The sequence below is a fragment of the Gymnoscopelus braueri genome (genome assembly GCF_963280865.1).
Source record: "Gymnoscopelus braueri genome assembly, chromosome: 4".
NCBI classification, from domain to species: domain Eukaryota; kingdom Metazoa; phylum Chordata; class Actinopteri; order Myctophiformes; family Myctophidae; genus Gymnoscopelus; species Gymnoscopelus braueri.
In genome coordinates, this window is record NC_137605.1 from 18,636,168 (window position 1) to 18,662,967 (window position 26,800).

General features: G+C 40.6%; 2 protein-coding genes across 2 annotated transcripts in view; one reads left to right on the plus strand and one right to left on the minus strand.

The window, feature by feature from the left end:
• The window catches only part of abhd16a (abhydrolase domain containing 16A, phospholipase), a 33,534-nt gene extending 12,714 nt beyond the window's left edge, over window positions 1-20,820 (plus strand). The window contains exons 12-20 of the mRNA XM_080425414.1: window positions 1,271-1,394; window positions 2,626-2,730; window positions 2,824-2,887; window positions 3,198-3,254; window positions 9,240-9,302; window positions 9,443-9,519; window positions 17,582-17,680; window positions 18,159-18,205; window positions 20,160-20,820. Coding sequence (XP_080281540.1) covers window positions 1,271-1,394; window positions 2,626-2,730; window positions 2,824-2,887; window positions 3,198-3,254; window positions 9,240-9,302; window positions 9,443-9,519; window positions 17,582-17,680; window positions 18,159-18,205; window positions 20,160-20,243 — 720 coding nt within the window. The 3' untranslated portion in view covers window positions 20,244-20,820. The remainder of the gene's footprint in view (window positions 1-1,270; window positions 1,395-2,625; window positions 2,731-2,823; window positions 2,888-3,197; window positions 3,255-9,239; window positions 9,303-9,442; window positions 9,520-17,581; window positions 17,681-18,158; window positions 18,206-20,159) is intronic.
• Window positions 20,821-22,814: 1,994 nt separating this feature from the next.
• The window catches only part of vars1 (valyl-tRNA synthetase 1), a 29,849-nt gene continuing 25,863 nt past the window's right edge, over window positions 22,815-26,800 (minus strand). The window contains exons 27-29 of the mRNA XM_080426272.1: window positions 25,461-25,636; window positions 23,938-24,087; window positions 22,815-22,966 (exon numbers count right to left, since the gene is read on the minus strand). Of these exons, the coding sequence (XP_080282398.1) occupies window positions 22,898-22,966; window positions 23,938-24,087; window positions 25,461-25,636 (395 nt within the window). The 3' untranslated portion in view covers window positions 22,815-22,897. The remainder of the gene's footprint in view (window positions 22,967-23,937; window positions 24,088-25,460; window positions 25,637-26,800) is intronic.

The following is a 26,800-nucleotide window of genomic DNA, read 5'->3' on the forward strand; positions in this document are numbered from 1 at the left end:
CAATTACGGACGAACAGTAAGGACTATCAAAATGCCGTTTGGATACATTTATCGCATGGGTCCATAGATCACGTGTACTGATTTGTGTGAGATTTGGACAAAATTTGAAGGAAAAGGAGCAAAAAGTGTGTTTTGAAGAAAGTTCAAAATGGCGGAAAATCTATCCTGACGCAAAAGGGCGTGGCCTATATGGGGAGATGCGTCGTGACCCAAGGAATCCAGGGGAAAAGAAAGTTTTATTTTAAGACCTACGGTTCAAGAGTTATAGAACAAAAAGGTAAAGTGGGCTATTATAGCGCCACCATGTGGCAGACTGGTGTAATATTTGTTTTATTAATTTCGCACTAAATTATGAACCTCCCCTCCAAGTCTTGTAACTGTGTAGCCCTTACGGTTTCTGAGAAAGAAATACTTGAATGGGAGTTTTTGCAATTCCCATTAAAGTGGATGGGGAAATTTAATGCACTAATAAATCAATATCAAAAAATCTATCCAGATGCAAATGGGCGTGGCCTATATGGGGAGTTGCGTCATGGCCCAAGGAATCTAGGGGGAAAAAGATTTTTATTTTACGACCTACGGTTCAAAAGTTGTAGGCCAAAACGCAAAGTGGGCTTTGATAGCGCCACCATGTGGCCGAATGATATAATTTTTCTTTTAATAATTTTGCACTAAATTATGAACCTCCCCTCCAACTCTTGTAACTCTAGCCCTTACGGTTTCTGAGAAAAAAATACTTCAATTTGAGTTTTTTCATTTTCCCATTAAAGTGGATGGGGACATTTAATGCACTAATAAATCAATATCAATTAAACTATGTAACCAATCTCTTAGCAAAGTACAAGCAATCGATTCCCGATGAAGCCGGTCATTTTGACATATGGCACGAAATTGGGAAAAATAAACTGTGGGAGGAGTAGCGATTGAAAAAAAAGTTTATCTATAAATAAGGAATAAAGTTTATCTATAACAATAGTCTGGTTGCCCATTCGGGCAACCACACTAATAATAAAGTGTGAAGATTACTATAGTCTGGTTGCCCTGTTAGGGCAACCACACTAAAAAGTCAATGCTTCTCATGCCCTAAGTGTCCATACTAGCTGGTACAGATTTGTGAACAGACTGAATGTATGAGAATAGGTGACGTATGTCGTCAAGTCTAGTGGGCTATCAAGGTGACTGAGCATGAATAATAACACAAAAGATGGTAATTTTCCACCAGTGCAGCTCCACATGTCACTACAGTGTCTTTACTCTTGTCTTCCCACAGGGAGTGCCGTTCCCTCAGAATGAGGCCAATGCGATGGACGTAGTGATCCAGTTCGCGGTGCACAAACTGGGCTACCAGCTCAGTGACATCGTGGTGTACGCCTGGTCCATAGGAGGCTTCACAGGTACACACACACACACCAGTGTTGTTGCTGCGCATCTCAACTTTTCATCCGTTTGTTTCTTGAGGTGGTATGTTTTAATGAGCCCTCTGATGTATTTTATTTATTTATAATTTTTTCTTCTCATATTTACACACATTTATTTTTATTATAAAAAATAAAGCCCTCTGCTGTTTTTTTTCTCACTTGCACAATTTGTTTTAAATTAAAAATTAGCAATGACTTGCTCATCTTTCTGTGTTTTTATGGCTCATCTGTGCAGTGTGCACGGTATTTATCACTTGCTAATGTTCCATCACAGTGGTGTGGAAGTGAACTTTTTTCACGCAATACACTTAGCCCCAGGCTAATCCCTTTCTTAATCCCATATTTAACCCTCAGGCTAATCAAGCTAGCTTTTTTGATGGAGGGTTAGCACTGCTTTTAAACCTAGGTTAATAAACCTTGCTGATTGATTCATTGATTGAATTTAGTTGACACTTTTAAATATACAATACACAGTTCTGCATACAGTACTAAATCATGGTTCACAGTGCTGAGAACAGTAGCATGAAATTGTTAATCCATAATTAAATAAAACTTGAGTGAAGTGTGATAAAAGTTAACCCAAGATTAGGGATGTAACTATTTTAGATAATTTTGAAAAAATAAGTTTCATGGTTAATACGCGTACATTTATTCCACAACACTATGCTGTGTAAAATCACTTGAGCATTGGTAAATGCCTCTTTGTAAAAAGTTTTTATTATATTTTCTCCACAAAACTTTTAATGGCTTTTTCTTAAAAGTTGCTGCCCTTCAAACCTCAGATAATACAGTAGGCGAATAATACATACAAAATAAGAAATGCTAAAAATGCAGGACCTCTGTCTGAAAGGCTCTTCAACTGTATTACCAAGTCATATTTCCAGTTCTCCATTTATTTTGAACCTGAGAAAAGATGTTTTCTTTTTTCTTTTATTAAAAGTCTGTCTGTTGCAACCACGGGTTAGAGTTATCCCAGGCTCAACGATAACCCACAGCTATAGCAAGCAGGGTTTAAAGTTAACCCAGGGCTATTATAACCCAGGGTTAAGTTACCTCAGGGTTATTACATATTTAAGTGTGTAAAGCCTTTCACCAAAGCTAAACTTTGTCTTACCCCACCATCCACATCCCATCCGTCTGTCCCCTTAAACCCCTTTGTGTCCCATCGTGTCCTTCGTCCTCTGTGTCCTCCTGTTCCCTGTCTCAGCCAGCTGGGCAGCAATGTCGTACCCAGAGATCCGCTCCTTGGTGTTGGACGCCTCCTTTGACGACCTGCTTCCTCTGGCCCTCAAGGTCATGCCTGACAGCTGGAGTGAGTCACGAGGGGTCACTGTGGGGGAGCTTTTGGGTTTTCTTCTTTCTTCAGAAATGTACAATTAGTTGACTTTCGTGTGTTTTTTGTCAGGGCCGTTGGTGCAGCACACAGTCAGACAGTATATGAACCTAAACAACGCTGAGCAGCTCTGCAAGTGAGTGACTGTGTACACAGAAAATCATCATGTGTGTAATTGCATGATCACAATATAAATGTTATAGTTTCCACAATTACAGTTCTTTACAATATCAGCAATATTGAAACATGTAATCATTACATTTTACATTTACTGTAATCAAACATAATAGTCAACATTATGATCAATGATACCTAAGGCTGTCATTAGCCAAAACCCTACAGGCCAACAACATACACACACATTCGATCCAATAAAACCATTGGATATTGCACAAACCATTGAGTTTCTATCACCTGACCTCCCAACTTCCTGGTCCTGTTTACAGATACCAGGGACCGGTATTGTTGATCAGGAGAACCAAAGATGAGATCATCACAACCACGTAAGTTTCTCTCTACCTCCATTCTTTCATTTTTTTCTTCATTTGACCATTTAAAACGAGGACACATACAAATGCGCACAGAATGTTGTGGATGAACACGATTTCCTTTGTGGTCTCTTTCTCCGTTTGGAATGTTTGGCATTCATGACATAATAGCCCAACAAAAATAAGAGATGCATACGCACTTTGTTTTTTGTAAAGAAGAGTGGGAGTCCTTTTGTGGTTCTGGCTGTGACACACACACCAAGCCGTCGATTAGCGTCTGTGGCCGAAAATGGGTGGTAGTGTATGTACTGTGCTGTCGGTGGTAGTGAGGTGAACGGCCTTCTACCATGCGGTTGAAGGCACAAGGGGGCGGGGCTGGCGGGCTAAGTTAGTGCAGTGCGTGGCAGTTGGGGCAAACGCAGTCCCCACAACATCATTTACGTGCCTATCGGTACATAACTCGGACGGCGCTTAGTCGACTAGCAGACCATCGGCCGGTCGTCGCGGGCACTCGCGCCTGGAGGCGCTCGGGCGCGACTCCTCGGCCTCAAGGTCTGCTGAGTCGGTGCGCCTCCGTCATGGTCCAAAACTATACTTTATCGGCTAAAAAAATAGTCTGCGATTGTTTGAAAAAGTTTTGGTCCCAAGCGGGAGTCGAACCCAGAATCCCAGAGGTAGTGGATCGGTAGTCCAATGATTAGCGAGGTGCGCCACTGAGGCCAGTGCTCAAATTGGGTATTCGGATTAGAATTTGACGTCCTAACTCTTCTATTGTAGAGGAAAGAAGTCCCCGCCCACGCGCCCGCCCAATAGGGGAAGCCTCGCCCTGTTGGTTGATAAGAGAGAGAGAGTGGGGGGGGGGGGGGCTAGGGGGGTGGAAGCCATCCCACCCTATGCAAAGAGCTACAGAGAGAGCGAGAGACACACACACACACACACACACACACACACACACACACACACACACACACACACACACACACACACACACACACAGACTTCACAGAGGCACTCACTTCATGGCAGACTTTTTTTTGTGTGTAATGGTTGATACAGTATATTTTTACTGTATTTTGTGCCCATATATTATCTGGGTCAGATGTGAATTTTCACAGCACAGCATACCCAGAGAAAGTGTGAGGCAGAGAGTGAGAGAGAGAGAGAGAAACACTGTCACTCCACAGGCACAATTATTTTATGCACTCATTTCGGTCAAACGGACGGATAATTTTTAAACTGAATGTCAACGTTGCAGAAGAACAAAACATACTTATAAAACCCTGCGCACTGCGGGGGTGCGTTCGACAACTCAGAGATGCATTAATTTACAGAGTCAGTCGTGTTTTTTTGCGAGGAGCATAACCTAACGGTATAATGTTATTCATTCATGTATTCACCCAGTCTGGTAGATTTATTTCCTCTCACACAGGTGCAGAAAAGCGCCATGAACTGATTGTCAGCTGGCTTCTCCCAACATAGTCTGTAATAGTCAGGTGTCAGGACAAGTCAGTTTGTTGCGTTGGGGCTTTTAGGGCTGACTGACAGCAGTAAGGCTGAGAGTAAGAGATGCATCTTAACCACTAATCTACAGTTCCACAGCTGGGTGATTTCCCTCTCTGCTTAAAAAAAAAGAACCCAACCTTTTAGTTATGCTCTCACAGTAATAAAGGTGCAGTGAGAAGATTTTTTTTTAATCCCCAAGAGGAAAAAGCGTAGCAGTAGTAAGGAATGAGACATGGATAAGAAAACAGTAGATCACACATCAAAATACAATGGAAGGAAAATGAGATGAAAGGTAAATATACAACACAGTACACAAGATTAAAAAAAATTATTGAAACATCCATTGAACGTTGTTTATTCACATTGCCTTTCATGGCGTTAGATGGGTTCTGATTTAAGTACTAGGCCTACTGTATGTTTAAAAATAAGTACTTGTAGTGGGAGCACATTAAAACAAGTGAATGTGTGCTACAACAGACTGCCTACACAACGAGGACGAATAGTCAGGCAGCTGTTCGAAGCTACTAGTATACAATTAAGACAACATTAGAACATACGACCCATCCACAACTACTTCTCTACTTGCTCAACAATCGCCTGTGTGTGCGCAGTAATATACCAGCATACACAGAATATTTGTTGCATAAAGCCTTAATATATAGAGAAAATAATAATGAAGAAAGGAAAAACGAACACATTTAGGCTTTGTAAAGGCCACATTAATGATCTTATGTACATCTAATGTAACGTTAATGTCAGAAAAACTGGATGTCTTAAACACAGCTGCATCTCCATTGACTAGCCTATTATGCAAATAGCATCACACTCCAAATCAAAACAAGTGAAGTAATATGCTAAAGAAGTTGCACACCAATGAGTTTGAAAACAATTAGGAAGAGACAGATTTCTGCAATTCACAAAATATATGGATCAATGTCCCAAGGCGGACACAAATACATTCACTATTACAGTTTAGCAGTTTAGAGATAAAGTTTTCCACTGGAATTAAATCTGTAGCGAGACAGAGCAGAGAGAAAGGAGAGACATGTAAGACAATGATGATGATTTATTTAGACATGTTAAAAGAAATGTATGCCCTATACTGTACATGCTTTTCACAGAAAATAACACATCATGGATAAAAACATTCTATTGTGGTCCTTGGTCTTGGGGACAAACAAAACGTAACGACAAAGAACAGTGGGATAACATGGGGGGATTGGAATCTAACACAGATTCTCATGCCCACAAGGAGTGCACAGTCTGTGCACCAACTAGCTGCGACACCCCTACTGTTCTATTATTAATACATGTCTAGTTAAAATAAACCATCAGCCAGAGAGCTAAAGCTAAATGACTAAAGTTGGAGCTTTGTACAGGTGGAAGCATGTCCGGGATGGCTACTAGGCCTGAGGTGTGTTTCCCAGAAGAGTTATAGTCTAATGTTCACAAGTTCTACTGTCTCTCACAACTGTAGTTCGACAAGCATTCTCAAACCTCATGAAGTTGAGTGATCGGAACTAACAGCTTTTGAACTGTTGTTGTACCTCCTTGTTCGATATTCTCTGCACCATGGGAGTTATATCATTTGGGAAGTCAACAATTTCACCATAACAGCAGCAGATTTTTTCAGGCTGCATTATGGAAATATTTGTCTTTTGTTCCTCATTCAGCAGCCACAAGGTTGCTCATTCATATAATCCATTATCCCTGCCAGTCAGACAATGTCCTTGCAGTGCCCGGCAAAAAGCACTATTTTCAATAGTTTGTTGACAAAATGCAATGGATTCAGAATGTCTGTGTAATGTGTATACTTTAAAATGGCAAAATTGGATAATAACCTTGGGGGTGATTCTAACATGCAATTTGTCTAAACATGGATTTGAATGCCGCAGCTCATTTGAGCACAGTCCATAATGCTCTTCTGTATTTTACAATGGAACCATTAATAATAAGAATGCTTCTTGTTTGGTCCCTGTTCCAAATTATCCAAATTATCGCCTTTTGATTGTTGTTTGTGATCAATGACTAGACGTAATTGGAGTTCGAATTTTCAATTTATAATTGTAGCAGTTGTTTGCCTATTTTAAGGCTGTATTACAATTCTACTTCCAGTAATCGGAGGCTTTTTTCTTTTGCTCCCTGGGAAGTCGGCTAATCATATTCCAATCGCATTCTAACGACTAGAATTCTGACTGTTTGAATCAATATTCTAAGAGTCTAGCTTAATAGAAGATCTGTTATTTGGCATCGAATGAGATGTTTTCAAAATTATATAAGCAACACAGAATAATGAATAAACATACATTTTCAGAGCAGAAACTTGCCCTGCATTTTAATTGGGTGTGGGTGGTCCTGGGTATTGGATAAGGGGGTCACTGGCACAATAAAGTTTGAGGACCACTGTCTTAAGGTCCTTCCACTCATCCCTGAATTTAGGTTCTTCCAAACTCCAGCTGGATCAATGGGCCTTGAGTCGATGTAGCTGCACTGGTGGTCAGTGAGATTGTTCTTTGAGTGTTGAGAATGAATTCTCTCACATAAGAGTGCAATGCTCGCCCCCAGACGTTAATGCATGTTTAATTGCTGTCGGCACACTTGGCATCACCTCAAGTGGCTTTTGGAATTGGTTGACAAGATGTTTAATCGTCCATTTCCCCCATCTGGAGGAGAAGGAGTCCTTAATTTGCCTGCAGTGTAAAATCACGGCCCGCAGTTCATTCTGACTCCACAACGGTTTCACTTGGGAAGCATCCAGAAACATTGGGGATCCTTTGGATCCACGGCTTTGATTGAAGCAATCAGTTTACAATTGCACTCACTCTCCTAAGTGCTCAGCCATCGAACCACATCAGAGGCACTGCTGTGTTGCAATGCGATACAACAATATATCATATTTATTCATCATTTCACACAAAAAGGTTATTACAAAAAATGTATGCGTGTATATATTTTAAAAAATCCTCAAACAATCTATAGTTGGACCCCTCCATTTCCCCCTCTACACATTCACTGCCAGGGGTCATTTAAAATCCACCCGTTCACTGCTATTGACGGAGATCTCCGTCATTTGTTTTCACACAGAACCAGGAGATAACGCGATCCAAAGATTTACTGCTCCATTCACTTCCTGGTTTAAGTATTTGGGAAATATTATGTATCTCGGCTCCTGTGTCTTACTATGTATTTTTGGCAAAACATGCTATTTTCAACTGGGTATAACAAGTGAACGGGAGGTCGTGCTGACATTGTTTTTCTTCACGGAAGCACAGTGAAACCCGCGATTAGCAACCATCAGGGGATCGATCATACTGGAGATAAATATTCTGTGGTTCTTGAAAGATTAGTCAGAATGCTTAAAAATGCTGGCAGAAGCTACAGCCTGTTTTAGAAAACCCCTGGCAGTGAATGTGTTAATACCATAATATTGTTCCTAAAAAAATTACCAGGGGCGAAAGCTTTGGAACCCCCTCCCTGCCTGAGGCTCGAGGCTAGCAGCAAACAGTGTCTTCTTTGAAATCACTTCTGAAAATGTACCTTCATGTCAAGGCCTTTTCATAGGGTTTATTTTATCTTCTTGCCTCTCTTTTATCGGTGCTTATCTCCTTTTACGCCTTTTCTTTATGCCTTCTATTTGTTCTGTTTGTATAGTGCTTTTCAATACAAGTTTACAAATTGCTTTACAAAAACAAGATAAAACAAATCCTATTCTGAATGTGCAAAATCTCTGCATATGTGCGCGTGTGCATCATGTGAGTGTATCTGTAGGGACGCAGGCAGACAGATGGAGAGATCTCCATATATAGGCAAAAAGGGACACGGATAGACAGACGGGTAGAAAGGGTATGGGCAATGGGTACTACGGGTATCGCGTAACTGGGTGAGGCATGCATTCACAACCTAAATCGGCAATTTCATTGATTGGCGGAGCGTCACGTTTGTGCCGCTAAGCCAGGATAAATCCCTGATTGGCTAACCCGACCTGTCGGCTTAACTGATTGGCCGAGCTACGCATAACATTTGTGCCGTATAGTCAATAGAAATGGAACAACTCGTTCCTGACATGCATGGCCCCAAGTAGCCCGGTGCCGTCCTAGTATATCTCTCCCTCTCTCTCACACACACACACACACACACACACACACACACACACACACACACTATATGAGATAACAATAATGATGTTGATTTCCCCTGGGAGGGCCAAATTCTTGGATGGGCAGGCCTGCCCCCTCGAGCCCGCCTAATTATGTGTGTGAGATCAACAACAAAGTCACACATGAGGAAGTTGACAGTCTAAAACCTAATTTAAGGATGAGGATCAAAGCAGCATCAAAAAGGAAAAAGCTAGCACTTTTAAAAAAAAGGTGCAAAAAGGATGACGGAATTTTGACAGCACAGTGTCATTTAAGCATGTGGGTCCTATTTCACCCATAAAACTGAGTAGGTCACATGCAATATAACATCATATAAATATTGTCTTTTGTCTTTTTGCAGAGGTCCAGAAGACATCATGTCCAACCGAGGAAATGACCTCCTACTTAAACTGCTCCAGTTCAGGTCTGTCCACTAAAACCAGGTCATGTCCACCAGTTTGACATTAGGCCACTGACCCCCAATCGATATACTTTATTTTTTGTATCTCTGGGACCCCAGTCTATGCTGTAAAATCCTAAAATGGGTCCATATTTACTGTCCAGGTACCCCAAGGTGATGACAGATGAAGGAATCAGAGCAGTCAGACAGTGGCTTGGAGCTTCCAGCCCCATAGAAGAAGGTATGTGTGTGTGCGCATTGTCATGGAATTCTGGATCAATCAGTAATTGATGAGGCAAGAGGAGATTGAGACAATATTCTAGGTGATATCATGGGGAGAAGTACAATAACACTCAGGTCGTGTTACGGTAGTTCTGCCAACGAGCACAGGGATCAGACCATAATTATACTAGACAGGCTGTAACAAAACAATAGCTACCAGGCCTAGCAGAGACATCTTGGCTTCTACAAGCTACAAAAATATCATGTCATATCGTAATGTAGTATAAGTACTATAAGTGAATGTTAAATATAAAGGTTGGATCTAAACAACCATAACAACAATATAATCTCATTCTTCCTCAGCATGCATGTGGGTAATTTGGAAAATCTCTTTAAAGCTGTGTTGAACCTTTACAACACTGACTCATTGTCATGTACAGTAAATTCCCCACTAAAAGTGTTAATATTCTGTGTTGTCATATTCCGCCTTTTGATGAGTAACATGTGTGCAATGCCAGCTTATTTATGCAAATGATGAAACGGAAGCTAAAACGTGACGGAGCGACAAAAAAACAAATATGTAACGACGAGAAACAAATGACACTAGCATGTGAGGGTTAGATGAAAGGAAACCCTACGGAAAGCGCTCATCTCTGAACGAGCCAAAGGAAAAGAGGAGAGGAAGGAACAGTGAAAGTGAATATGATGATCAAAGGCTCAGCTGAGCTGGATTGCAGAGTTTGAGAGCAGAACTACATCATGATGGAGAACCCTGCATAAACACAAGAAGTAACACCCCATATGTGCAGTGTATGTTAACTCATTCAGTGCCCAGCTTATTTATGGAATTTTGGCTAAAAAAAAAAAAAAATTCATTGGACGTCTTAGACGTCCAGTGGCACTCAGGGCTTATATTAGCGGACGTCTTAGACGTCCAGTGGCACTGAATGAGTTAACCACATGAACCCTAGCCTCTCGTTTCTGGGCTTACGGTAATATGCAGACATTCAGCAAAAAAAAATATTTTGGCGAAGATTTTGCGAAAATAACAGATCTACATGCTCACAACGCATTGTAAGCATGTAGATCTGTTATTTTCGCTATTTGACATACAGTGACGTATACAGGCTTTAAGTGGTTTTAAAGCTACAATCCCTAAGTTTTATGTCTGTTGTCTCCTCCCAATGGAGAGGGAGAACTGCAGCGATTTTGGACATACAATAAAGATGCCGGTGCATCTAGTGTCCAATCTGGTGTGTCTTCTGCTTCAAATAACTTTATCGACATTGTCCACCAGTAAGTGTCCTACCAGTCACCAGGGTCTCCCACATTTCTCAATGGGAAAGTTGGGAGACCACCGCCAGCCACTGCTGATGTGCTAGTTATAATGTATTCACTTCCAGGGGAAAGGTGCGTTCAACTCAAAGGGCAGCCTTGGAGTGTGGTCTCTTAAGGTTAAACTGGGTGCAGATTATTGACAAGAATACGGTGAAGGAATTATCCGCACTCTCTTGACAAGTTTTAGGAGTCTTTAATAAAGAGCAGCAGCAGTCAATCTAGAGAAACGGACGCTTTTCGTGTCTGGTAGAAACCTGTCCAAAACAGTTTGTTGTTCTAGCTTGCAGATCTACTATTTTTGATAGGTCGTCCATTTATGAAAAAACTAAAAGTTTGATCGCTGAGGAGTATGGCCGCCTGAAGACGGGGCTCCCATCAGAGCAGCCCAAAAACCTCGAAATGTGACAGATAGAGTATACTTTACGATGTTAAAAGTGTGATTACTGACTTTCCTTTGGCACAAGTGTAACAAATATCAGCTTGTAAATGTAATAGACGGTCGATTTGAATGGAATCGCCACCAGGCAGAGCACGATACAGAACAAGGAGCAGAGCTAAAATGGCGGACATGCAGAACGACGGCGTGCAAGTAAAAACCACGGCTGAACCCGGTGGGGAAAAAAGAAGCATGGAGGCAAACGTCTTAACTGCTATGCAAAAATCACTCGGGAAGGCTATGGAAGAGCTTGGTCATGTTAGTAAGTTGCTGTTGGTTCTGCAGGCTGATATTGACCAAGTAAAGAAGGAGAGTGCGGGACTACGCACGGATGTGAATGGTGTCTTACAGCGTCTGGAGGCAGCTGAAACTAGAATCTCTGATCTTGAGGACGAGAACACTAGCCTACGACCAATACTGGAGGGGAATGTCAAGAAGTGTTCGGTGCTTGAGGCGGCTGTACAGGATGCCAATTTTCGGGACAGACGCCAGAACCTGGTTCTGGTCGGATTGAAAGAGAAGTTGGAAGATGGCAAACCGGAGATATGTGTGAAGAAAATCATTGGTGAGGCGCTGGGTATACCAATTGAACAAACACAGTTACAGAGAGTGCATCGTGTCCCTGGTGGCCCAGTGACGGATGAAAAGCGCTCGCCGAGACCAATTGTCATCCGCTTCTTATGTTTCTTGGAGAAGGAGAAGGTGTTTGCTGCCGCGAAACGCAAATACAGGGAAGGGGAAGGAGTGATGTGGAATGGGTGCAAGCTGTCTTTTTTCCAAGACCTGCCACGGGAGTGGGCAGAAAAAAGAAAAAAGTTTTCGGAGGTGAGGGAAAGGCTACACTCCCTGGATGTACGGTTTACTGTGGCACCGCCAGCACAAATGCGTTTCACATGGAACGGCAAGAGAATGCAGTTTGATGATCACCGCAGAGCACTGGCATTCTTGAACAGAGAGACTATAGGGGCTCCCGACGTGCATAGGGTCTCTGACGAGCTCGGGGAACCCGACGCGCATGGAGCCTCCAACGCGCCTGGAGCCGCCAATGCACCGGTTGTGGAGGATGAGTAGTAATCATACCAAGCGAGTGGTGGACTGCTGAGGAGACTAACCCAGAAACGCATATACACGGTTTTGTTTTTATTTATTTTTTTATACACAAGGACTGTTTGAATATATGAAGGGCCAGTAACATTATTCTAGGAGAACGATTTGGGTTTATAAATATTATATTGGTCATAAGATGGCTTGGTTCTCCCTTTTGCTTGATACTACTAGGGGTAAGTAGACCTCACGTTGTGGGCTTCAATTAATAGTGATGTATAGATTTTAATTTTATTTTTTCTTTATATAGATATGTGAGGAGAGCTTCCAGTATAATTTTGTTTATGTCTGAACAACGGATTTAAAACTGTTGGAAGGTAAAAGTACACGGTTTAAATTGGGAGGCTCTAGTCTGAGCTGGAGTATTATAAATGAGCCTTCAATGTTTACAGTAGGTGTGTATGGTGTTCGGGGGGGTGTCTTAAGTGGTCCAGTGCTGCCATCGTCTGGATGGCATTGGTAATAACTTTTTGAGTGTCAAAAATAGAGGGGGTTTTTGTTGGGGGTTCTATGGGCTGGTCATTTAAAGCGATTTACGGATCAGTTGGGGTAGATTTATATTATTTAGGATAACAAAGGGACAGAGTTAAGATTTTTGCATCTGTGGTTTGTAGGTGGATGTTTTTCTCTCTTCCACCACCCATGGATGTTTTTTTTGTTTGGTTGGTTTTGTGGAATTGTTTTATTCAATGTGGAAAGTGTGTGTTACATTACAACTCTATGTTTTTGTTTAGATTTTTGGCAGGTATGGTAGTCGGACAACACCCTAAAAGATTGTTATTAAGTGATGTGGTTGATTGTGAAAGGTGTATGTTATGGATGAGTAATGCAATATCCTGGAGTATTAATGGGTTTAGGATATGGCTAATTTGGTGAGGTTTATTAGTTGGAACATTAATGGATCACATAACCCTGCTAAAAGGAAAAAATGTCTATCCTATCTTAGATCTCAACAGGCAGACGTAGCCCTGTTACAAGAGACACATTTGGTGGATACAGAAATAGCTAAATTTAAGAAAGGATGGGTGGGACAGATATTCCATAGTTCTTATTCTAGTAAAAAATGTGGGGTTGCAATACTGGTGCATAAAAACCTAAATTTTGTCATGTTGGCAGAACATAAAGATAATGAAGGGAGGATGATATGCGTTGAGGCTAAGATAAATGGCGTTAAGTTCAACATATGCAATATATATGCCCCAAATAAGGAAGACCCTGACTTTTTTCACAAAATAAACAAACTGATGGGGGAAATAGAAGATGGCCATACTATAGTATCCGGCGACTACAACCAAGTACAAGATGGGTTTTTTGACAAAACGTCTTTTACAAATAATGTACCGAGAGACAGGAGGGCCATACATTTAATGATGAGAGACCTTGGCCTTGTGGATATATGGAGACTAATACATCCCAGAGATAGAGAATATACATTTTATTCAAATATGCATAAAAGTCACAGCCGATTGGATTATTTTTTGATATCAAAAGACCTTGTAGAGGGAACAGTAGATTGTACAATTGGAACCATTGCACTTACAGATCATGCTACGGTACAATTGGGGTTGAAAATAGGTCCAGAAGGTAATAAGTCCAATAGGTGGAGGATGAATGTGTCTTTGCTTCAAGATGAAACTTTTTCCAATTTCTTAGGGGAGGACCTTAAAATGTTTTTTGACACTAATATAGGATCGGTAGAGAGGCTAGGTACAGTGTGGGAATCATCAAAGGCGTATATCCGCGGCAAAATAATAGCTCACTCAAGTAAGAAAAAAAGAGAAAGTAAAAAGGAAATGTTAAGATTAGAATCACAGCTTAAGGATGCAGAAAAGGAACTGGCGGATAATCACACTGAGGGCCGTCTGAAAATAGTATGTGAATTAAAACTCCAATTGAATGATTTTTACAATAAAAAGGTAGAATATGCTATGTTTAGAATGAAGAGTAATTTTCATGAAAGCGGGGAAAAGGCCAGTAAATTATTAGCCTGGCAATTAAAAAAACAAGATTCCAGCTTTATAATACCAACAATTAAAAAGGAAAGTGGGGAGTTAGTTACAAGTACAAAAGACATTAATGATGAGTTTATAGACTTTTACATGAAGCTCTATGACTCAGAAGTAGATCCACCAGTCGAACAATATGACGCCTTTTTTGAAAATATAAATATTCCAAAACTGTCAAAAAGACAAGTATCACAAATGGAGGGAGTTATCACTGAAGAGGAAGTTAAAGAAGCAATACTATCATTGAAAACAGGGAAATCACCCGGGCTGGATGGTCTACCTGTTGAATATTACAGAAAGTATATTGACTTATTGGCACCTATTTTGACAAAAGTTTACAAGGAGTCATTTGATATGGGACAGTTACCAGATACATTTAATGAGGCTATAATAACGTTGATCTTGAAGAAAGACAAGGACCCTACGGATCCGGGAAGCTATAGACCCATAAGTCTTATAGATGTTGATGGCAAAATTCTCACCAAAGTGCTTGCAACAAGAATAGAAAGATCAATGCCTGATATAGTGCATACGGATCAAGTTGGGTTTGTTAAAGGGCGCTCATCATCGGACAATGTTAGGCGATTATTACACCTTATGTGGGCAAGCCGCAATGAGGACACGCCCATTGCGGCGTTCTCCCTAGATGCTCAGAAAGCATACGATTCGTGTGAACTTGACTATCTTTTCTATACTCTGAGGGTATTTGGTTTTGGAGAAGGTTTCATAAAGTGGATAAAGATTATATATTTGTCCCCAAGGGCGTCTGTTTTAACTAATGGTATGAGGTCCCCTATGTTCGGCCTTTTGAGAGGTCTGAAACAGGGGGACCCCTTGAGCCCACTGCTCTTCACCGTATTTCTGGAACCCCTGGCGGCAGCCCTAAGAGCAGATACAGGTGTTAAAGGGGTGTGGAGTGGGGGGGCAGAGCATAAGCTATTTTTGTACGCGGACGATATTTTGTTACTGATTTCGGACCCTGGCAATTCTATTCCCATCATTCTAAATAAGATTGAAACATTCTCTCAAATATCTGGGTATAAAATTAATTGGCAGAAATCGGAAGTGATGCCTGTGTCCAGGTCCTGTGATAGGTCAGAGGTGTCTAGATTTCAATTTAGATGGATTCCAGTGGGAATGAAATATTTAGGCTTAAAGTTAAGTGCTGATCTGTCTGTCATAATGGAAATGAACCTACTGCCACTACTTCAAGAAATGAAAGATAGGCTGGAAAGATGGAAAATAATTAATCTCACTCTATGGGGCAAAATCAATACGATAAAGATGGTGATAGCGCCACAATTTAACTATATATCAATGATGTTGCCACTAACTATTCCTAGTGGGATATATAAACAATATAATCAAATGGTGAAAGATTATCTGTGGAATGGGAAAAAGCCAAGGATCAACATTAAAAAGTTGTGTACTCCTAGGGAAAGTGGGGGCTTGGCCCTGCCAAATGTAGAAATGTATAATCTGTCTTTCGAATTGGCTAAATTAGTGAGGCATTGGGCGGAAGATGACTCCCACCCGGACTGGGTTAAAATAGAAATGTCTGTGGTAGCTCCTTTCAAGCCCATACAGGTTCTCTCTCAGATTAAAATGGTACAGGGGGAAAAGAACCCCATCTTGAAGCATTCTCGATGGGTTTGGTCGGAGGTGCATAGGTTGATGGGGAAATCTCAATACAAACAGGGCTACTCATCTATATGGAACAATCCACGTATCGTGATAGGTAAACATTCATATTGTTGGGATACTTGGCAGAGAAAGGGTATGGGTGTGATTGATGATGTATATAAGGATGCAACTTTTAAATCCAATCAGGAGCTAGTGGATCAATTTCATGTGGAAAGGGGTGAATTCTGGAAATATCTCCAATTGAGGAGTAGTGTGGGGAGTGTGTTCGGGCTTAGCAGGAGTATAGGGGAATCTAACATGATACAAGATGCTTTTAATTTACCAAAAATAATGCATAGTGCTTCACTATTCTACAAATACATAATGGAGCTACAAAGTGCGAAGACTGAGAATCTTAGATTAATATGGCAAAGAGATCTAGAATGTGAAATAAGCAAAGATAAATGGATAAATATAGTGTCCAAGGTTGGATGGGCCACTAGGGATATTCGAAGCAAATTTACCCAGTACAAGATCATACATAGATTTTACTATACTCCTGTGAAGCTTTTTAGGATGGGTTTGGTCGAAGACAAAAGATGTTGGAAGTGTAAAGGAGAAACTGGAACATTTCTACATGCCTTCTGGGAATGCCCTGTGGTAATACCTTTTTGGAAAGAAGTGCTGAAGAAAATGGGGGATTGGTTGGGACAAACATTGCCCGAATCTCCAATGTTCTGTCTTCTTGGAGATAGCACACTCTTGCCACAAGGAGTCAGCAAAGGTCAACATGCACTGATAACTGCAGGGCTCATTACTGCAGCTCGGTTGATACTAAGGAACTGGAAGAGCTCATGTACACCAGGGCTGGCAGATTGGACCCAACTCATGACAGAGACCGCATCCTATGAATATTTGATTGCCAGAAAAAACAATGTTAAAGGGAAGTTCCATCTAGTATGGGACTACTTCTTTCTATATATAAAGGGTTTGCCGCACTGATCAGTGACACAATTGACATATATTCACAAGTGATAAATAAAGGGGTGTGGGGTGTTGTCCGATTAGCTTAGGTATGCCTGCCTGCTTTAGTTAGTTATGTTTTGTTTTATTTTAAGTATTTTATGTTGTTGTTTTATCTGTTTGTTATGTTGTGTTGTTGGTTTTTGTCTGTTATGTTATGTCATGTTTATTTGTTGAAAAAGGAATAAAAACCTTAATTACAAAAAAAAAAAAAAAAAAACTAAAAGTTTAAATTTGGAGAGGTTTCTGCTCGACAGCAACAATATAATGTATTAACATACTATACACTTATTTTCTGCAAGCGACACCTTCGTGCAATGGAGTTTAAAATACGCGTTGTTTTTGCGTTTGATTCAAATTTTAAGTATTATATTGATTGATTGAATACTTTATTAACAGATTGCAAAGACAAGCACAGTTCAATACAAGGTCTGTTAAAAGGATTTTAAACCCAAGAAAGCACTATGGTTTGTTTCCATTGGGGTCCTTTGTACTCAATTCAACAGAACAAAGCCCCTCTAACCATAACTGTGTCTCTCCTCTGTCTTCAGCGTATGTGTACAGTAGCTATGAGGTGGATGATGACTGGTGTGTGTCTGTCCTGCAGTCCTACCAGACAGACAGAGACGTCTCCTATCCATGGAGCGTTGGTAAGACTGGAAATGATGTCATGAAAATAATTAGCTCCATTAATATTTTTTTGTTTGTTTCGTTTTTTAACCAATAACCAATAAATGTGCATTATGACAACAGCCATGAATGAGCTTATGCTTTAATCATGAGGATTAGTCTCAAGGGTTTGGAGAACAGAATGATTTAATTTATCTTTTTGCATCTTCTATTAATGTCCTCCTCATATTTATTTTTAAATGACAATATGCCATACCATTATTCAGTGATTTACTTATTGTGGAATCTAACCCTTGATTTATACGTGATTTCGCACTGGTGTCACACACCGAAAACAGCAGAGCATAAGTGATGAAGTATAAATCGCACTTAAGAATCACACGGAACATGTTTGTGAAGCATCTACCGACAGCTAAATATAGAATTCTTCTCACTGTGTTTGGTGTGATTTGTCTGTCTGTCTCTCTTTGTCTGTCTGTCTCTGTGTCATTCTGCCAGGTGAGGATATGACATTAGAGGGAAGGCGTCAGTTGGCTCTTTTCTTGGTGAGACATTTTAATGATCCTCTTTTCCTGCAATTCATCTCATCTCACCGGCAACATTCATCTTCACAGAAATGGAAAAGGCAGCCCCCCTTTTTTGTTGTCTTTCCATTTCATTTATTTATTTATTTATACTGTGTATGTGAGGAGACTGCAACTATATGCTTTTCTTCCCTGCGGTTGGTGCATGCGGTATGAAGACATACACTATTGCCGTGGTTCTAAAAGTGGGGTCCAGGGACCCTCTGGGTTCCTTGAGGGGGTTCCAAAGGTGGTATTACAGGTCTGTAACTCTGGAGAGTGTACGGGTCCTTTTGGTTCTATTTGTGCACTCTCTTGAGTTATCAGGGTCCTCGAAATGAAAAGGTTTGAGAAGCACAGCATTGCTTATAACATTGACTTACCGTCGTTTTGGACATGAAAGGAGATGCACTTTAGATGCAAGGAAAGATTGTTGGGTGTTTTTTCTGTTTCCTCATATGCCCAAAAGCAGGCTTTTTACATATTCATCATCCATCTGTTCACCCAATAGATGAAGCTTGATTTCTCCTCTAACCCCTCCACTTTGCCGTTTTTTAAATGCGGCTCACCTGCTCCTCCTCCTCCTCCTCATCTTCCTCCTGTACTCGTTGCCTTCTGCCGCTCTGAAATCACAGCTTTTCAGAGATCATTACCGGCGAGGAACACTTATTTTTGCGGTCGCCATGGCAACCGGCTCACCTGTGCTCTCAGGTTTGACTGGTGTAATATATTTTCGCAGAGCTTGCCTTATTGAAGTCGTTTAACATCAAACAAGAGGAGAGCCATCAATTCTGGCTAAACGCGGTGCTTTCCCTCCAATGGCCGGTGCCCGTTGAATTGCACTTCAGTCAAATCCCACTGATGACATGGGAGTGGTTCATATGGCTCGGATGGAACCGTAGCTTAATACAATCAAAGCTCCTTGCACTTTTCTTTCAACCCACTCATCTTTCTCCCAACAAAGTGACATGGGAAAACTGCACCTCTCTCTGTGGCCCTTCAATGTTCTAGTTTTTATTTTATTTTATTGTTACGTGTTGTACAGGCACGTGAGAGTACGGTTTTCTTGATCAGGCCAATCACTGTCGTGTTGTCAGCGAACTTGACCACACAGTCGTGGATGTGCAGGCAGTAGGATTTATTAGGTTCTTTATTAGGTACACAAGGAGAGTGTAATACACTAGGTAGGGAACACGGGGAGAGCGCAGTGTGATGTTTGTGTGTGTGTGTATGTATGTGTGTGTGTATATATATACACACACACACACACACACACACACACACACAGTAGTGTCCCAAGGACACTGACTGGATTTTTTGTTAATGCTTATTGCACTTATAACTCTGGACACGAAAATTCCAGTAGTGTGTCTGTCAGTCCATTTAGTATGTTGAGAGTTGCAGTGAGGTGTTTGTCATTCCATACCATGCTCAGAGTGGCAGTAGGGTGAGCTTGTGATCAGCTATTTGCACTAGTTTATTTTGCCTATGAAATGGCCAGAATAGGGATGCCAGGTTGAAAGGGCTTAACCAATGAAAAGTATTAGAGATTGTGACTAAGAATCTCATCATTACATTGGAACAGGTTTTTCAGTTTTTAATGAAAATTAACGGTTTTGGACATACAAGGTTTCCACCCAACAGCAACGATTTACTTGTCGTCTGTATCAATAAGTCTATTTTGTCTAGTTCTTTATCTAGTTTTTCCCGTACAAAACCTTTTTTTATTATAATTCCTTTTTTTTTCGTGAAAATAGCTGATCTACAAGTTCACAATGTGTCGCATTGTGAGCTTGTAGATCTGCTATTTTCACAACTTTTGTGTGACTCTAGTATGCTGGTCTAGGGCATTAATTTATGGAAAAACATTATAAGTTTAAATATGGAGAGATATGAGGTTTCTGCCTGACGGCAACGATATTTTCTTCCTTTTCAGGCACGGAAGTACATGAGGAACTTTGACACGACACACTGCACTCCTCTCCCCTTCTCCGAGTTCCACACGCCATGGAGGCTGTGAAGAACTAATGTAAGCGGAGGCAGACATGTTGTGCAGTTGGAGCACGTTCCCGGGCATGGTGTGATTTCCATGACTGTGACAGCGTTCGGCAAACGGTCCAAGGCGCGTTGTCATCGTCATGCCGACCGTTGGCACGGTAGCATCCCAGCCTACTTGCCTCGAAACGTTAGAAAACATGTATACTGTAGAAACATAGTTTTTTTTCATGAGGTTCATGTACAGTTGTGTTCTTAAAGTATTTTATGCCTCTTTCTACCAAGACGGACAAAAAAAAAAAAAGGATGGGTTAGTAAATGCACAACCCATCTCTCACTCCTTACATTAATTTTCCTTTTGGCTGTATTTGTAAAGAAAAAAAACTCATTCAAGACCACGGTACTGTTCACAAAATTTGCTTATGGTGTCAGGAAATCTACACTAATTTATTATTTTACAAATGTAGCCAATGCCTTTTTAAAGAAGCTTACCTCCCCCATTCTTTTCTCTCCTGTGGATCTTTATGAACAAATCTGTATCATACAATGATGCTCTTAACTGTCATTAAATATGCTGAATAAATTGTTGGGAGGGAAAGGAACTTGACTTGATTGCATGCTTGTGTGAAATTCACTTTGATAGACAACAGACACCGGCTTCGAATGCATTGAATGGGACATTATCATGTTTTATCAGACCATTGAATGGGCGAGTAGGCGACATACTGATCTACCCGCAATTTAACATGTATGCTTGTTTAGTATGTAAAACATGCTGGGGTAATACATCAAAGAAGTCAAAGTGTGTAGTGAAAAACTCTGGAAGTTTAAGTTTAAGCCTTATGGTGCGTTCACACGGGGCAGATTAAAAGATACGTGCTACCATTCATTTTCAATGGAAACCAGCGACATGAAGATACAAAGATACATCTGACGTTTGTAGCTGTAGCTCTAGCGACAAAGATACAAAGATACAAATTCAAGCTCAACTTCCAGATACAAAGATACAAAGCTACAACTGTAGCTCCGATGTCGTTTGATGACGTCAGCGACCGCGTTGAGCAACACAGATACACAGCGACAAAGATGCAGTGTATATCTTTTAATCTACCCGTGTGAACGCACCATTAGACTTTTCTTTATACTTTTCAGTATAAGACAAGTATACTTAGTATACTAATCTCAGGAAGTATAAGCCTTAGACTTTTCTTTATACGAGAAGTATAAGTATAAGCCTTAGACTTTTCTTTATACTTATCAGTATACGACAAGTATACTAGTCTCAGGAAGTATAAGCCTTAGACTTTTCTTTATACTTTTCAATATAAGAATAAAGTATACTAGTCTCAGGAAGTATAAGCCTTAGAATTGTAATACTTGGTAGTCTAATTAGTATACTTAGACTTGTCTTTATACTTTTCAGTATAAGCCAAGTATATATCTGTTGAGTATATAAAGAGTAAACTTAAAGTATACCGTCTCATTTTTTGTATAAAAGAAGTATACTTATAGTACACTTTAATAAACTGCTTTTCGCTAAGCCTGATAAAAGTGTCAAACTCCCAAAATCCACCAGGATACTGGAAATTACATCTACTGTTAAAAATGTCCTGGGGGGGACCCCCAGCGTGGTCAAGTATAGTGTTAACAGAGTGACAATGACATATCACATGAGTCATTGTGAAACAATTATGATTCATGGTCACACTCTATTTCAGCAATATAATTAAATTGATTATATCTTATTGTATTTATTTCATTTTATTTGAATGCAGGGTCATTAAAATGAGTCCATATACAAACACATTAACACATGTGTTGAATTAACTGTGGAAAAACTTGAACAAGGCACTGGATTAAGTAAGCTTGGCTGTTAGCCTGGTCCCTACCAAGTTAGGGACCAGGCTAACTTCACAGCTAAATTTCCATGGTAACTAAAGTAGGATTGCGTAATTTTTTTTCTCGTGAAATCGAGTCATGGATAAACTTATCCAGGGTGCTCTGGCTAAGAATCACACAGAACATGTTTGTGAAGCATCTACCGACAGCTAAATATAGAATTCTTCTCACTGTGTTTGGTAATCTGGCAAGATAATTCAGCTTTCATGAAACCGATTCATTGCTAATCCTGGCTAAATTAAGCCAGGATAGGTGTTAAATCTAGGCTTAACCCCTAATTCTGCTTTCGTGAAATAGGCCCCCGGTCAGTATGTCCTGATAAATTGTGTGTAGGTCAGTATGTCGCCTACTTCGCTCATTCAATAGCATCCGAATGGGGTGCACCAGAAGGATCCGACAGTATTCAGAGAGGCAGGTGTACAGTAAGTAACTGAGTCAATACTGTACTTCAGTACAATTGTGACAATTTTCAATGCTTTTACTGGTAGGCCTACTTAGTGGAGTTCAAATACTACTCTTTTAATAATTTAGTAATTGATACTAAAACAAAATTATACTTCCACCACTGCAGAGAGGCCAGGCACAATTAAAACTGCCTCATTGACAAGTTAGTCTCACAACCTTGGAGAAAAGACTTGGAGCAGCAAGATTTGTTTTTGACAAACTATGTAGAATAACTTATTACAGGAGACTAGGGTCCAATATATAGGAGCTTTATTCAACAATTATGAAAACTTAAAACAAATAAGACAGATGGGACACAAGAATCTTTGGCTGGGGTTACATCATCCTCTTGAAGTTTGCTATGGCTTCGTTCACCTTTTCCAGTTCTACTTGGCTCTGTCGCATCTGTGGGGCAAAGGAGGAATCAATTATCTATAGCAGTGTTTCACAACCTTTATTGGGCCAGTGCCCCTATCCAATACTCAGGTCCTTTACCGGCCCCCACACCCAAGTAAAATGAAAGCTTTGTTTATATTGTGTCGCTTATATGATTTCCAAATATTTACATTAAACTGGACTCTTAGTATGTGATTATTACACCATATGTCAGTAAATATACAAATCAGCTGTAATTCTTTGAATAATGTGTTCATATTGAAGATTACCAATACATGTTTGATGGGGGCCCAAGTTCACGCAAACGTCCACATGACAAAATTAAAGGGATATTTCACTTTCAAAAAAACTTTGGATCATTTTATCGTCTACTCAGGCTTTTGTGAGCCCCCCAGACAGTTTTTAAGTTGCTTGATTCTGTATTTAGATATTTGATATTCATTTTATCGAAAACTTTTTTCATTTAATTTTAATATTCTTTTTGGAAAATGAAAAAAATTATCGAAAAAACACGGCCCCTCGTGTAATAGGAGGGCAGGGTGAGTCACCAGTACCAAGGACGGGTGTTTTTGATGAATCTAACATGTTAAAAATTGAGTTTGAAGTTATAATGGTTTGTATAGGAAGGGGTCTGATAAAATGAATATCAAATATCTAAATACTGAATCAAGCAATTAAAAAACGGTCTGGGGGGCTCACAAAAGCCTGAGTAGACGATAAAATGACCCAAAGTTTTTTTGAAAGTGAAATATCACTTTAAATGGTAGGCAGTAGAACTACATAGGAAAGGGACTTGGCAACTTTAGAGATTACTGCATATTAGTTTTTTGTGGGGTGACAATTTAATGCATAACACCTCTTAAAAGTCCAGAAGAAATTATATTTTACATTCGAAGTGTGAGAATGTCAACCATCTGAGGCACTCAGGTTAAGTGTTCCCATGTCTAATACGTTAAGAAAAGGTGATCTTGTTTTCTTACCTTCTCTGCATCCAGCTCCTGGACTTTGATGGGAACCTTCTCCTTATAATCACTCTTGGCCAACTTCTCTGTCAGCTTGTCCATTTGCTTCTCCAGGTCACCTTTCTTGGCGGTCAGTTTAGATACCTCCTTCTCCACGTCAATGATACCCTGGAGAAATAACAGGTGAAATGAGAGTGGAACAGACACCGGGCGGTTGTTAACCGTCGCTCTAAAACCAGTTGTTTTAGGACAGTAAAACTGGAAGGAGGCCACACATACAGTATGAAATAAAAAGGAAATGTACTCAGTAGAGAGACAGACTTCCACCAAGGTGTCAGTTTGTCTATACGGTGCTTCTGGTACCACATCCTCTTTTGGCCAATATAACTTCATGATACATTATCCTACAAGAGGTACCGACATTCAGTGGCCTCTGGAGGTCGACAGTGAAAACATTTGATCAGTTCTTCCTGAGTTTATCTTTTGAGCCCATGATAATAAAACAAAATATTATACTGGGGTGTTAATCTGTTCAGACGTTATATGCATTTCTGTGACAAGGCCATGGCCCCCTCCCTTCTGCCAAATGCCATGAAAGGTTAATCATTTCTTTCTTGGACCAGAACCAACATTTCCACCATGTTTTATGCAAATGCCTTCATAACTGCTTGAGAAATCCTCCTAACAGACAGACAGATGGGGTGAAAACATTACTTCCTTGGCAGAGGTCATTTGCTTTTTAAATACTTCCCGGTGTATTGTCTGTGGCAATAGTATCGTCTCTGCCTGCCTTATGCACACATACTGTATGGCCCAGATGAAGATGAAGATGTTGGGTTGAGAGAATAAAGTTGGCCACAGCAAGTGGGGTCTGCCATTTTCTACACTTAACATTGTCCATCCAGTGCCTCTTAACACATCGACCGCCAGAGGTTAATCTCATAATGTACTCACCAGTGCCAAGGTGTTTTTGTTGTTTTTTTGTTTTTTTCATGTCGCCATAGATCTTGTTAAAATCCTTAAGATTGAGCCGTACACGGTCTGTTTACATCCGCGACATCTCAACGTATCTCCCAGTGTCAAACGGGGCATCCATGTTGTAGTTAGAGCGGATTACGTTAAACAGTGAAATGCGAGGAGAAAAAACTACAGGAAGAGAATTGAGTTTCAGTTTCGTCTGTAGAATGGGAGCGGACGTGATCCTCAAAACCGGATCCCAAATAATTCCGTTTCCGGTCATCAAACCGGAAACGGAAGTGGATCAAAAAAAATCCGAAAGTGAACCCGGACATTTGTAGCGCGAAAAGACTCGGCGCTTAACAGTTGGATTTAACGGACCGTAGGACTACGTTCTTGGCGGTTAATGTGTTAATGTGTTTTTTTTCAATGCATCTAACATGTTTTCTAGTTATTTTATCTATTGCGCACAGGTATCATGTGTTGGGCCTTCCTGTGATTAAACCCTCCTAATATTAATTTGGCCTTTAAGGTGGGTTAAGGCGGGTTTAAGAGGGAAAGAGAGGCAGATTGCTGGTCCTCACCTTGAGCATGAGGTTGACGGTGCATCTGTCTGAGGCGATGGCCACGGCACAGCCCTCTGGGACAGCCTGGTCTCCTGTCAGGGGGATGACAGCCTGAGAGTAGGACAGGGTCTGGATCTGCAGACTGTACTTCTGCACCAGGGACGCCGTCTCACCGTCTATACACTGGAGATAACCTGCCATAGGAACGAATGGAACACAGAGAGAGGGACAGTTAGAGAAAGTTTCATGCGCAAGAGATAAAGGTTACTTTAAGACATGCTAAATACAATGTACACTAGATTATAAAGGCTGGTATAGAAACATAAGTATATCAACAATAATAATTATTGCACATGTTAAAAGCGTATACAGAGGGTAGTAGCATACATTTTGCAATGTATTAATTATTGAAGCAAACGTGAAAAAATATTCTCATGAACAAAAGGTCCCGCACACTGCTCTTGCTCAGCAGCCTCTTTTATTTAAATTGACAGACGTTTCGGTCCCACTGGACCTTCATCAAGAGTGTCTTACGTAAGACACTCAATATTTTTTCATGTTTGCTTCAGTTTTCAATGCCACAACGCACCTGCATCAAAAATAAGTGGATGTGCGAATACTTCCTGTAGTAGGCAATGAATTATTGCACATTGAGTACTAATACAGAGGCTATTATGTTCAAGTGGCATGACAAAGTGGTCCTGGGTGGTCATTATATCTCAAGTTAGACCATTTAGAATGTTTCCTAACTGCATTAAGGAAACAATACTTACACTTCTCTAATTTAACTATTACCGAAGTGTCATGAAGTATTCCAAATTCTTAACATGCCGGCTGCTTCCATTAGTCAAGTCAGATTTATTTATACAGCACATTTCATACGACAGGCATAGACACAATGTGCTCATTACGACTACTATACTGTAGATGCTGAAGTAAGGGATAATTGGTTTATTAAAGCCTGAAGATTGTGTTCTTCACTGACCATTATTTTGAGGGGAATACACAGAAAGCCTACACATCTCAACCTCCATGGGCTACACGCAGACACAGAGAAAGAAGTACAGCTTTGAATTTTTGTGGGTGGGTGGAACGGGGATTTCCAATCCCAGAGATCTGTCAGTAGTGAGTAGTGGACTTGTTTGTGAGCCTCACTGCCACGGGGAAAAACTGCTCCAGTGGCGCGAGGAAGTGGTCTTGATAGACTGATGGTTCTTGCTGGAAGGTGGCTTTTGGATGAGAGGTAGCGAACTTGGGCTAAGAGGAGCCGGTGCTAATCTTTCCTGCTCGCTTCTTGGTCCTGGAGCAAGCAGGAAAGATAATCACTTAGTCTGGACAATAGCACTTTGTCATGACCT